This window comes from Dromiciops gliroides, chromosome 4 (assembly GCF_019393635.1).
Source record: "Dromiciops gliroides isolate mDroGli1 chromosome 4, mDroGli1.pri, whole genome shotgun sequence".
Classification (NCBI taxonomy): Eukaryota; Metazoa; Chordata; class Mammalia; order Microbiotheria; family Microbiotheriidae; genus Dromiciops; species Dromiciops gliroides.
The window spans coordinates 178,325,995-178,339,291 of record NC_057864.1 but is presented as its reverse complement, the minus strand read 5'-3'; the positions used below and the strand labels follow the sequence as shown (position 1 = coordinate 178,339,291).

Below are 13,297 nucleotides of genomic sequence, written 5' to 3'. Positions count from 1 at the left end.
CACTTCATAAATGTTGAAACGAAACTTTGAAAGATTTGCGAACTCTAAATAATGCAATGTCCAACTGTGATTCCAGAGGTCTGATGGTGATACATGCTGCTCACCTCTTGACTGAGGGGGGTAGTGGACTCGAAATGTAGAATGAGACATACCCCTTTTGGAAATAGGCAATGTGGGGATTTGTTTTCCATGGCTACTCATATTTGTTATAAAGGCTTTGTTTTTCTTTTTCCAATGAGAGGGTGGGAGGTGAAGGGGGTGGGGAGGAGGGATAGGGATAGAGTAGGGAAAAAAAGTAGAGAAAAGAGGACTATCAAGGCATTTTTTAAAACAATGCAGGAGGGGCAGCTAGGTGTTGCAGTGGATGAAGCACTGGCCTTGGATTCAGGAGGACCTGAGTTCAAATCCAGCCTCAGATACTTGCCATGTACTAGCTGTGTGACCTTGGCAAGTCACTTAACCCTCATTGCCCCACAAAAATTTTTTTAAAACATTATAAAACAGGGGCAGCTAGGTGGCGCAGTGGATAGAGCACCGGCCCTGGAGTCAGGAGTACCTGAGTTCAAATCCGGCCTCAGACAATACTTACTAGCTGTGTGACCCTGGGCAAGTCACTTAACCCCAACTGCCTCACTAAAAAAAAAAAAAAGAAGAAAAAAAAAATAAAACATTATAAAACAATACAGGAAAGAGGATAGAAAGAAGACCCAAAAGAAGCATATAAAAGCAGGATAGCTTTGAAAGCTATAGGTTAAACAATACTTTTAAAAAAAAGCTGTACAAAACAGGGACCTGTAATTTCATGTAGAATCCTCTTTTTCTCTCCTACTATGTATATGGAAATGGCCAGTTTATTTGGTGTTTAAGTTCAGAATTTTTTTAAATAGAAAAGAAATAAAAGAGGGGTTTTGTTGTTGAGTCATTTTCAGTCATGTCTAACTCTCTGTGATCCCATTTGGGGTTTTCTTGGCAAAGATCCTGCCTGGAGTGATTTGCCATTTCCTTCTCTGGCTCATTTTATAGATGAGGAAACTGAGGTAAACAGAATTAAGTGACTTGCCCCAGAAAACACAGCTAGTAAGTATCTAAGGCTGGATTTGAACTCAGGAAGATGTCTTTCTGACTTCAGGCCCCACTCTCTCTCCATTGTGTGACCTAGCTATCTAAAAAAATAGGGGGTAGTGGGTAGATTAAGGTTCCAGGGAAGAGAAGAAGTGATGAGAGTCCAATCGAGGTCTTGGCCCTGGCGTGGGGAAGAATCACTTTGTTCTCTGAGAAAAGGATAAAGAGAACTAGTGAGGTACTAAGAACAGTGTGGTGACAGATGGAAACATGAGGATGACAGGGAATAAGCATTTTTATAGGGAAAATCAGCACGCTGTATTGCATACTTTTATATTTAGGATCATAAATCAGAGCAGGAAGGGCCCTCAGAGAAGATCTAGTCTATCTCCTTCATTTTGCAAAGGAAGAAACTGAGGCTTAATGATCTTCACTGATGTGCCTGAGGTCATACAAGTAGCAAACATCAGGACTGGGATTTGAATATCTGGCCTAGTTTTAAAACTAGGTATAAAATGAACAAGTGTTTTGTGGTTGTTTTCTTCAGAGGTTGCTTCTGTCACGATAGTCTTAGGTTATTTAGTTCAGACTAATGTTCCAGCTGGTTTCATTTTAGGAGGCAGTGTGGAAAAGAGTGTAGACTCAGGAGTCAAAGGGCCTAGGTTCAAATCCTAACCTGTTTGACTTTGGGAGAGTCACCTCACTACCGTGAGCCTCAGTTTCCTCATCTCTAAAAGGAGGGGGTTGGACTACATGGCCTTCCAGCTTTAGAAATGTGAGTCTACAATCCTAATATTTTTCTTTGCAGTATTGAATCCACATCTTCTGAATGCATCACTAGGGCTCTTTTCCTTGTGCCATTGATCTAGGAGGGATCTCATAGTCCCTTCCCTTCTTGTCCTACCCCTTTATTTTTCAAATATTTCAAAATTTTCAAAAATTCAAATGAGGAAACAGGCCCAGGTTAATTAAGTAACTTGCCCAAGGTCATAATCACTGGAGATGGGATTTGTGCCCTGGCCCTCCGTCTCCAGGGTCAGTGCCCTTGCCATTGGGACTATGCTGTTTCCATTGACTTCAAGTAATTCAAAGGCCCATTGTTGTTTACTCCACCAATGTAGGTTACAACCCTTCCAATGCCTTCATGTGGTCTTCATAAATAACAGGAAGCCATTCTTTGCTTTAACCACTGAATGGGTGTTGCCTTAGGCAAACTGAGACCTGCCAGAAGACCTTAGCTTCAAAAAGCCAAGGTCTCCCACTGCATCTGAGACCATCTCCAGTCATCCTGATACATATCTTGCCACTGGACCCTGATGGCTCTGGAAGAGAGAGTGAGGCTGGTGATTTTGCATAGCCCGGCCTCACTTAAATACAATTCACTGCCAGTCATAACGTCACCTCCTGATGTCATGGTCATTTTCAAGAATGAAGGACAAACAACAATAGGCCAGGCACTGTACTAAGAACTTTCCAAGATTTATCTCATTTGATCTTCATAACAACCCTGGGAAGTAAATGCTATTATTAGCTTCATTGTACAGTTGAAGAAACTGAGGCAAGCAGAGGTTAAGTGACTGACCCAGGGTCACACAGTGCCCAAGGCTGGATTTGAATTCAGGTTTTTCTAACTCCAGGCCAGGCACTTTATCCACTCTGTGCCATGTAGCTGTTTAGAATATCAAGCAGTCTGCACCGGATAGTCTCTGTGACTCCCAGAAAGTAAGGTCATCTGGGAGGGAGGTGCAGGAAGGTGTGGAGCAGCTGTTGTGGGGAATGAGGATAGCGACTTACTTAATAAGAGCTGTATAAATTGATTCCCAACAATCACTGAGGGTCCAGTTCAGATTGGAGAGCATGAATTTCTTTCAGGCTCAGTCAGCATATTTTTATAATTTCCTTAGCAATGCTCCACAGTCTGTGTTGTTGAGCTGGGTTGTGGAATGTTGAGCTATGTTAAGTCTGGTGGTAGGGCAAGAGAATGAGAAATTCTAGCATATTAGAGAGGCTAACTATAAAGCATCTGGTCTGGGCAGGGAGAGGAGAGAGTCAAGCGGGTTATAAAGCAGCTGAGGCCCCGGAAAATAGGAAGGAGTGGAGGGACCCCAGGACTGGCTGAAGGTGCCTGCCATGTTCCTCATTGTTGTCTCTCTCTCTCTCTCTCTGTATCTCACCCCAGGCCCCCTGGGTGATCGAGGGCAGCCGCCCACCCCCTGACTGGCCCCAACATGGGGAGGTGGAGTTTGTGAACTATTCTGTGCGTTATAGGGAAGGCTTGGACCTGGTGCTGAATAATTTGAGTCTGCGAGTGAAGGGTGGAGAGAAGGTACGTGAGGCCCCTGGGCCTGGCATGATGCTATTCAGAGTTGCATGCAGGGGATGGGCAACAAGGATTACATAACACATCCCCTGTGGATGCAGCTCTGAAAGAGATGATGCTTGAAGATTCGATGCCCCCATTTCTGATTCTTTCTCTCCCCTTCTTCTAGTACTCTGGGGTTGGAGGTATTCAGGGTTCTGAGCATTCTCCCTACCCTTTCCCCAATACAGTGTTGCTCTCTCACCATCCCACATCTCCTTCCCATTATTCCCCAGGTTGGAATTGTGGGCCGAACTGGGGCTGGCAAATCATCCATGACTCTTTGCCTGTTCCGTATCCTGGAGGCAGCTCAGGGGGAGATCTACATCGATGGAGTCAACATAGCATCCATTGGCCTCCACGACCTACGCTCTATGCTAACCATTATCCCCCAGGTATAAAGCATCTTTCACAACCATAGGACTGGATAAGCTATCCTCTCAGCAGCCATGGGGGACCAGTGCCAACACACGGTCAGAGTTTTAGAGATAGGAGGGATCTGGTCCAACCCCTTTCTTTTACAGACGAGGAAACAAAGGTTATATGACTTACCTGAGGTCTCACAGCTAGTAAGTGGCAGAATTGACATTCAAACCGAGGTCCTTTCCAAATTCCAGCTCATATTCCACCATGCCATGCTGAGCCTAGCCCCTGTGAGTCTAGGGGACCTCCCTTGTCACCTCTAGCCTGGGAGCTATGACTCCCAGACTCTTCTGGGTGGCCCATTATGAAGGGGATGAAGCAGTAGGGGATTGCTGAAGGAGAAACCTGGGGAACAACAGGGGCTGTGGATTTGGGCCCTGGGTCTTTCTCAGAGAACTGGGGAGTATGCTCAGCAACAAGAGGACTGTGGGTCTCTCTAATTCCTCTCTATCCCTCTGCCAGTCTCTCTGCATCTCTCAGTCTCACAGCTTTGACATCTGGATAACTTTTTTTCTCCCCTCTGGCTTTCCTGGGATTTGTTTTCTGCCGACTGGACATTTTGGAGTCAGATTAGGCTGCTCTTGGTTCCTGGTTAACAAGAAGACTTTGTGATTGGCAAGGGATGTTTGAGTTGGGATTTATCGCAGCTGTGCAGAGCATGGGGGGGCCGGGATTCATTGGGAGATTTTCTGTTGGGCTGGCTGCTTTTTCAATTCTCAGAGGATGGGATTGCTCTGACCTCATTTACTCTTTCCTTCCCCATCTCTTTAGCCCCTGCTTTGGGCTCAGTGGGTCCCCAGACCTGCACTTGATTCATAGAGATGGCATAGTGTAATGAATAAAGTATTAAACCTGGAGTCAGGAAGACCTGGATTCAGATCTTGCCTCAGACGTTTACTAGCTTTGTGACCCTGGGCAAGTCACTTAACCTTTATCTGTCTCAGTTTCCTTATCTGTAAAACAGAGATAATAATAATAGTACCTACTTTTCCTGTTGTTGTAAAGATCAAATGAGATAATGTTTGTAGAGTGCTTAGCACAATGAGTAGGCAGGTGGTGGTAATAATAACAGATAGTAGGGCAACTAGGTGGCACAGTAGATAGAATGCTGGGCCTGGAGTCAGGAAGACTCATTTTCCCAAGTTCAAATCCAGCCTTAGACACTGGCTAGCTGTGTGAACCTGGACAAATCACTTAATCCTGTTTGCCTCAGTTTCTTCATCTGTCAAATGAGCTGGAAAAATGGCAAACCACTCCAGTATCTCTGCCAGAAAACCTCAAATGGGGCCATGAAAAGTCGAATGGGACTGATGTGACAGAACAACAAAAAATAATAACAGTGAGCTTAATTAATTATAATAAGCTTAATAAATCAAATAAACTAAATCACCAAATAATTCATTCAGCCTCTCTGAGGCTGTTTCCTCATCTGGAAAAGAGAGCGAATGATAATAACAGCACCTACCTAACAGTTTCTTGTGATGATCCGTTGACAATAATGTGTTTTAAACTCTTTTTGAGACTTAAAGTGACTTCTCATTGTTCCTCACTGTTGTTCCTTTGTCTCCCCAGGACCCAGTCCTGTTCTCAGGGACTCTTAGAATTAACCTGGATCCCTTTGGCAAATATTCTGATGAAGAAATGTGGCAAGCCTTGGAACTCTCCAACCTGCACAAGTTTGTGAGCTCACGACCAGAGGGCCTTGATTTTGAATGCTCTGAGGGAGGAGAGAACCTTAGGTAAGGAATCTGGGGCTGCTAGCAGCTCTTCCCTCCCTCCCCCAGTGCTTGCTGAGTCAGGGTCAAGTGAACCACGGCTGTTTCAGACTTTTGACCTTTTAACTTGACCATCCTGAGTTTTGAAGGATGCCTTGGGGTGGGGGTGGGGGGTCGGTCGGTGGAAATAAAGTATGCTTGACTTCTTGAAATTCCTTGGTCTGGTAAGAAGGAGATTAAGCCAGATAAGAGGAAACACTTTCTGATGTCCAAGGCATGGCCCCAAGGGACCTGTCTCTCTTGAAGGCTTTTAGGAATGTCTAGCTATTTGAGCAGATTAATGGAATGGTGTATGGATTGGTCATTAGGAAGACCCAAATTCAAATCCTACTGCCAGTACTGATTATCTTTGTTAACACGGGCATGTCATATCAGTGACTTTGGGGTTGTGCATTTTTTTCACTCGAGTCCAATTCTCTGTGACTCCATTTAGAGTTTTCTTGACAGATACTGGAATAGTTTGCCATTTTCTTCTCCAGCTCATTTTATAGATGAGGAAACTGAGGCAAACAGGGTTAAGTGACTTGCCCATGGTCACACAGCTAATGAATCAGGCCACATTTGGACTCAGGTCTTCCTCTCTCCAGGCCTGGTGTTCTATCAACTGTGTCACCTAGGTGTACCCATAATATCAGTTATTCCTATTAATTATTATTTTATACAACAGTCAAAGTCTAGCACAGAAAGAAGCTTGTGGCTGGATTAGAAAACCACTTTGGCCTTCTCAAAGTCATAGTACAAAAATCTCTGGACTTGGAACCAGTAGAGAGCTGGGTTCAAATCCTGATTCTGCTATTTATCAGTTGGGTAGACAACTCAACTTCTTAGAACCCCCTTTGTGTGTATGTGTGTGTGTGTGTGGGGGGGGGTTGTTTGTTGGTTTTTTTTGCTGGGCAGTGAGGGTTAAGGGTGCCTTGCCCAGGGTCACACAACTAGTAAGGGTCAAATGTTTGAGGTCAAATTTGAACTCAGGTCCTCCTGAATCCAAGGCCAGTGCTTTATCCACTGTGCCACCTAGCTGTCTCCTCAGAGCCTCTTTATTAAATCTGAAAAAGGCCTTTTTTGTATTGGATTAGACCTGTGATAACATTGGAATAAGGAACTCCCAGAAAGGGAAAAGGGAACTCCCTTTGCTAGTACAGATCAGCACCTCTTCTGCAACTTATTCTTGGAGTTGCTTGGGACACTGAGAGGCTAAAGGCCTAACATGAGATTGCATGGCCAGCATATGTCAGGGGCAGGACTTGAATGCAAGACTCTAAGACCAGCTCTCACCACTATGCCGATGCTACCTCTTATGAAATAGAGATAATGATACCTATATTACCTAACCACTCACACGGCTGTAAGAGGCTCAAATAAGATGAGGTACATACAGATATATTTTTTTTCTTGAAAAATTTTAATAAATATTCAGAGTAGTATACACACATACACATACACACATATACATATATACATATATATACACATGCACATATATACACACATACACACATACAAATTCTATCACAGGATAGGTGCAACCTCTTGGAGGTTGAGTGTGTAAAACTGAACAATTCTCTCCCCTCCCCTGTTTTTAAAAATACATACACATATGTGTGTATACACATATACATGCACATACACACACATAGCCATACATGTATATATGTGTATATACACATATGTATCTCCCTCTCAGTGACAAAAACATACTGTTTGACACAGTGACACAGTATGTATATAATGTATGTGTATATATATATATGTGTGTGTGTGTGTATGCATAGATATACATATCACTTTGTAAACCAAAAATCACCATAGAAATATTAGCTATATTATTGTTAACGTGGTGCTTACTCTGTGTCAGACAGGGCAGCTAGGTGACACATTGGATAGAATGCCCAGGCCTGGAGTCAAGAAGATCTGAGTTCAAATCTAGCCTCAACACTTACTGGGCGTGAGACCCTGGGCAAGTCACTTTACCCTGTTTGTCTCAGTTTCCTCATCTGTAAAATAAGCTGGAGTAGAAAATGGCAAATCACTCCAGTATCTCTGCCAAGAAAACCCCAACTGGGTCACGGCCGAAAAATGACTGAATAACATGTTCCAAGCACTGTTCGCTGTTGAAGGAGAAGGAGGGAGAGAAGGAGAAGGCGAAGGAGATGGAGGAAGAAAAAGAGAAGGAGGAGGAGATGACTCCATAGAAGGCTGCACTTAGGGTAGGGGCAACAAGGTGGCTAAAACAATGGTCCTGGAGTTAGGAAGACCTGAGTTCACATCCAGCCTCAGACCCTTCCTTAGCTGTGTGACCCTGGGCAAGTCATTTAACTTCTGTCTGTCCAAGTTTCCTTATCTGTAAAACAGAGATAATAATAATATCTACTTCTTAGGGTTGTTGTGAGGATCCAATGAGATAATATTTGTCAAGGGCTTGGCACAGTATCTGGCTTGTAGTAGTAGACAGGTAATAATAATAATAAGCTTAATTAATAATAATGAGCTTAATTAATGCTTGAACCCTCCTCTATAATAGCCAGTTGGGATGATGGCCCTAAGCTCTAGCTTCATCTCCCATCTACTTGTTGGCAGAGGGGCAGTGACTCTGCAGGCAGCCAGTTAGTACTAGAAAAGACCCTGGGATTATGAACGTACACTCATTCCCCCCCAAAACCCTTCCCTACCACATACAGCACCCTCAAACAAGGGGTGAGATCCCCCCTCGTCCTCTCTACACTGCCTTCCCAAAGGATGGTCTTTTAGACTTTGCCCAGCCTGACTTCTCCTGCACAAACATGTTGTGGGGTGTGTGAGCAAGCATGTATGTAACCTGTTCCAGACCCCTAGGGGTCACTCCAGCCCTGCTCTATTAGTGTGGATTCCCCTCACCTTTTTTTGTTGTTGTTTGTTTGCTTCTTTATTATCCATCCCTCTTCACCTCTCTAAAATCCGAGGCCACTTTAGTAGACACTGAGCTCTCCCCATTGCCCAATTCAGTGGAGTCATTTAACCTTTCTGAGCCTAAGTTTCCTCGTCTGGGCAATGAGGGGGATGGACTCAGTCTCTTTTATCTATTCCTCTATGAGCCAATGAGTCTGAGCTCAAATGCCTTTGTTAGAGAAGAAGCAAGGATCAGATGAAAGGAAAAAGCTTCCTGATGACCTGGACATAGACTTAGATGGAGCCTTCAAGCACCAGCCCTGGATTCAGAAGGCCCTGAGTTTAAATCTGACCTCAGACACTTGACGCATACTAGCTGTGTGACCCTGGGCAAGTCACTTAACTCTCCCCCAAAAATGTGCATGGCGGAGCCGCCTTCTCTGGAAACCTAAAGGAAAGAGAAGATTTTTGAGACAGATGTTCAGATACCTAGATAGTATAATTGTAGGTAGAGCGCTGGGCCTGAAGTCAGGCATCTCAGGGAGACATGAGTTCAAATCCAGCCTTGGATATTTTGTGTGACCTTGGATGAGTCACAACCTCTGCTTCCTTAACTGTAAAATGCCAACCTGTCTCCCCGGGGTAGTTTTAAGAATAAGATGAGATATTTGTAAAGTGACAAGTGCAGTGTCTGGCACATAGCAGACACTATCTAAATGGTAGCTGTTAAAATTATTATCATATGTAGGTTGGAATAGGACCCTGGGATGATCCTCCCACTCTGAATTTCCTGGGGAGATTTGAGGAGGTTGTTGTGATCTTTTTGAGATTCCCTCCCCCCTTCGCCTGAGTTTCTAGATGCTGCAAATTCAGCCGAAGCCTTATGCCAACCCTTCTCCACCTTCCCACCCTGTAAATCAGCCCCATTCTGTACACAATTTGTCACTCCCTAGCCAAAATCTTCATTAGTTGGGGGTGAGGTCAGCCAGCAGAGAGAAGAGACCTGGCTCCTTTACAAGTACTAGTGACTCATCCAAGTTGAGAGACAGCAGAGAAATGTCCTCCTAGGCAGGCAGGCGGGGAAATAGCTGCCTCTGAGACTGAAAAGATTCTTCTTTCATCCTCAGCCTTCAGAGTCCAAGGTCAAAGGTTGGCGTGGCCTAGTTTTCAGATGCAGGCCCAGACCTACCTTTAGGTCTCTCCTGAATCCCATGATTTTACCCCTACTGCTATCATACACAGGACATGCCCCCCACACACACACACACACAGAGCTCTGATAAACTTCACTTGTATTTCCCTGTATGTTATGATTTCAGGGATATCAAGGATTCCCTGGCTCTTCAAATACCTTCTTCTATAGGTCTGGCAATGTATGCAGTTTCTTTCAGAGGGAATCCGGTCTTCGTTCCACAAGTGAGAGAGAGGGCTTAAAAGAAAAATACCTAGGGCAGTTGACTTCCACTTGTTTAGACTAAGGTGTAAATAGCTAGCTTTTGGTCTTTCCCAGAAAGTAGGTTTTGATCAGAGAAAGGAGAGAATATCAGAGTATTGATCAATTAATCAATAAATATTCATTAAGCTACTATTATGTGCTAGGCATTGTACTGGGGATGCAAAGACCAAAGAAAAATCATCTCTGCCTTCAAGGAGCTTACATTCTTTTTTTTTTTCAAGTGAGGCAATTGGGGTTAAGTGACTTGCTCAGGGTCACACAGCTAGAAAGTGTCAAGTGTCTGAGGCCGGATTTGAACTCAGGTCCTCCTGAATCCAGGGCTGGTGCTCTATCCACTGCACCACCTAGCTGCCCCAAGGAGCTTACATTCTTATGGGACAAGGATTGACTTGTCCAAAGAACAAACTTTCTGATTTCAGTTTTGCTGAGGGTCAGTATTAGCCACAGAGACTCAGCTTTCATGTTGCTCTTTCCATGATATCTCCCCCTTTTGAATATGTGTTCCTTAAGAATAGGGACTGTGGCTTTTCCCCCTTTCTTTGTATCTGTAAGTACTTAATAAATGCTTATTGACTGACAAATTTTCTGTTCCTGGGCCTTGGCCAGCTAGAGTTGCAGGATATAGTGGAGTAAGCAAGAATGCTTGTTGTGAGGCAGCTAGGTGGTACAGTGGATAGAGCACTGGCCCTGGATTCAGGAAGACCTGAGTTCAAATACTGCCTCAGACACTTAACACTTACTAGCTGTGTGACCCTGGGCAAGTCACTTAACCCCAATTGTCTCACACAAAAAAGAATGCTTATCGTTACTTAGAAACTAGAGGTCAAACAGTCAGGACTGTGGATTATTGTACTGATGGTGGGAGTAGAACAGGGGCTTAACCAGAGGGACTGGAGCATATCCTGAGACCCCCTATCTTTCCCCAGTGTGGGGCAGAGGCAGCTTGTGTGCCTAGCCAGGGCCCTGCTCCGGAAGAGTCGGATCCTGGTGTTGGATGAGGCCACAGCGGCCATTGACTTGGAGACAGACGACCTCATCCAGGCCACCATTCGGACCCAGTTTGAGGCATGTACAGTGTTGACCATTGCCCACAGGCTCAACACCATCATGGACTACACCAGGTAAGAGGCACATGGTGGTTTTTTAGATTATGGGATTCCGATCTTGGTTTTATTTTGGCATGGTACTATTGAGGACACATGGATGAGTGAATAAAACAAGGCCCAGTATTGTACTGAGTAAGGGAGGCAGATTCTTAAGGCTCAATTTGCTGTCATCATACATGTACACATTTATTGAGTGCCTACTATGTAAAAGGCCTGCAAAGAACATAGAGAATCTATACAAAAATGCAGTCTCTTCCCCAAGAGAGTCTTTGTGCTCTTTGGAAAGATAGGGCATATCCACGAAAAGATAAATCCCAGTCTAATGTACTTATTATGCTAAGTGCCCAATGAGTAATACAGACAATAAGTAGTATAGAAATTCAGAGGAAGTAGCAGTCGTGGACTATTTGGGAAAGCCGGGTGGGACTGGAACTGAGCCTTGGGAAGACAGTTAATGGGGATGGGGGTGAAGGAAGGCTATACATGCGTGCGCTCATGCACACACACAGGCATACACATACTTAGATATGTCTATGTGTCTGTGTGTTGAGCCCTTGACAAATATTATCTCATTTGAACCTCACAACAACCCTGAAAGGTAAGTGCTATTGTTATCTGTTTTACAGATAACTGTGACAGACAGGTTAAGTGACTTGGCCAGACTCACACAGCTAAGAGATAGACACACAAACATGTATGCACATGCACACACGTGTGTACCTACATACACACATATGTATATACACACAATATATGTATGCATGTATGTATATGTGTATTATATATACTTCTGCAAGAGGTAACTCAAAGGCCCTCTCTATTCCCAACCCTTGGATCCACTGCCATTTAAAGAATGGATAAGTATTTAAGTGATTGATTCCTATGTGCCAAGCTCTGAGTTAAGTACTAGAAATGCAAATACAAAAACGGAGACACCCTGCTCTCCAAGAGCTTACAGAGGGGTAGAGAACACAAAAGGGAGTGGTGGCCAGTGAGGGGCACTTTAGTCCAGAGTTGCCCATAGGGGAAGATATTGATAAGCCCCGTCCAGGAACAATAGCAGAGTATTTGATCACAGTTCTTGGCTCCAGAGTTGGGGGAGAATGGAGGAAGGTTACCATTAGGGATTAGGGAAGAAGAGGAGAGGAGAGAGACAAGGTGACAGGAGGAAATGGCCTGAGAGCAGGAGTGAAGGAAAGCATGGTGGGGGGACCCACTGTCCTGCCATTGCTCTCTGAGGCTCTTGAGGCCTTGTTATCTGTGCTGCTATTTTGCTTGAAAGACCCTAAGTACCTCCTTGCTTTTCCATCTGCCTTGAAACCGACTCCTTCTTTATATAGTCTGACCTAATTAGCTTGTGAGGCATCTAAGAACAGGGTCTGTTTCTCTTTTCTGTTTGTATCCCCGGTCTGGGCATATAACAAACACTTAACAATGCTTTTCCATTACCTTATGGCAAGGAGAAGAGACTCTGAACAAAAGTTTGAATGTCCAGAGTGACCAGTTTCCAGCTATGGATTCTTTTTTTTTTTTTTGGTGAGGCAATTGGAGTTAAGTGACTTGCCCAGGGTCACACAGCCAGTAAGTGTTAAGTGTCTGAGTCCAGATTTGAACTCAGGTCCTCTTGACTCCAGGGCCGGTGCTCTATCCACTGCACCACCTAGCTGCCCCTCAGCTACAGATTCTTGTAGGAAGAGAATTGTTCTGGGCTTTCTGTAGAATGGGAAGCGATGGTCCTTCACTCTCCATAGGAACCCCAGAGCATGTGGAGTACCTTGACCAGCCACAGCCATACATAAGGTGTGTCCATTAGAGGAAGGATGAGCCTGGAGGCTGAGGCACCTTCTGGAACAGTCAAGGCTCTGGTCAATAGGATCATAGGTTGGGAGCCAGAAGGGACCTGAAAGGGCCTCTAATCTGACCTCCTCGTTTTACAGATGAGGAAACTGAGGCCCAGAGAGGTTTAAGTGACTGGTCCACAGTCACACAGGAAATCAGGGGCTTGTCCAAGCCCACAGAGTCTAGATCCAGCCTTTTCTCCACTGTTGCCTTCCTGCATCAGATAGTATTGGAAAGCATTTTAATCACCCTTGCTTGGGTCTGGGGAAACTATATGCCCCTCCTGGGTCAAGGTAAGGGCTGTTGGTTGTGGAGAAAGAGGGATCTGTTACAGAGAAGCACATCCTTCCAGAGACTGAAGAAGGCAGGGATGTGCTTCTGACCAAATGGGGAACCATATCCAGACTCCTCC

General features: G+C 44.6%; 1 protein-coding gene across 1 annotated transcript in view; it reads left to right on the top strand.

Moving 5' to 3' along the window:
- Window positions 1-13,297, top strand: part of ABCC3 (ATP binding cassette subfamily C member 3) — an 81,444-nt gene that overhangs the window by 66,352 nt on the left and 1,795 nt on the right. The window contains exons 27-30 of the mRNA XM_043964801.1: window positions 3,242-3,388; window positions 3,658-3,816; window positions 5,417-5,583; window positions 10,867-11,061. Coding sequence (XP_043820736.1) covers window positions 3,242-3,388; window positions 3,658-3,816; window positions 5,417-5,583; window positions 10,867-11,061 — 668 coding nt within the window. The remainder of the gene's footprint in view (window positions 1-3,241; window positions 3,389-3,657; window positions 3,817-5,416; window positions 5,584-10,866; window positions 11,062-13,297) is intronic.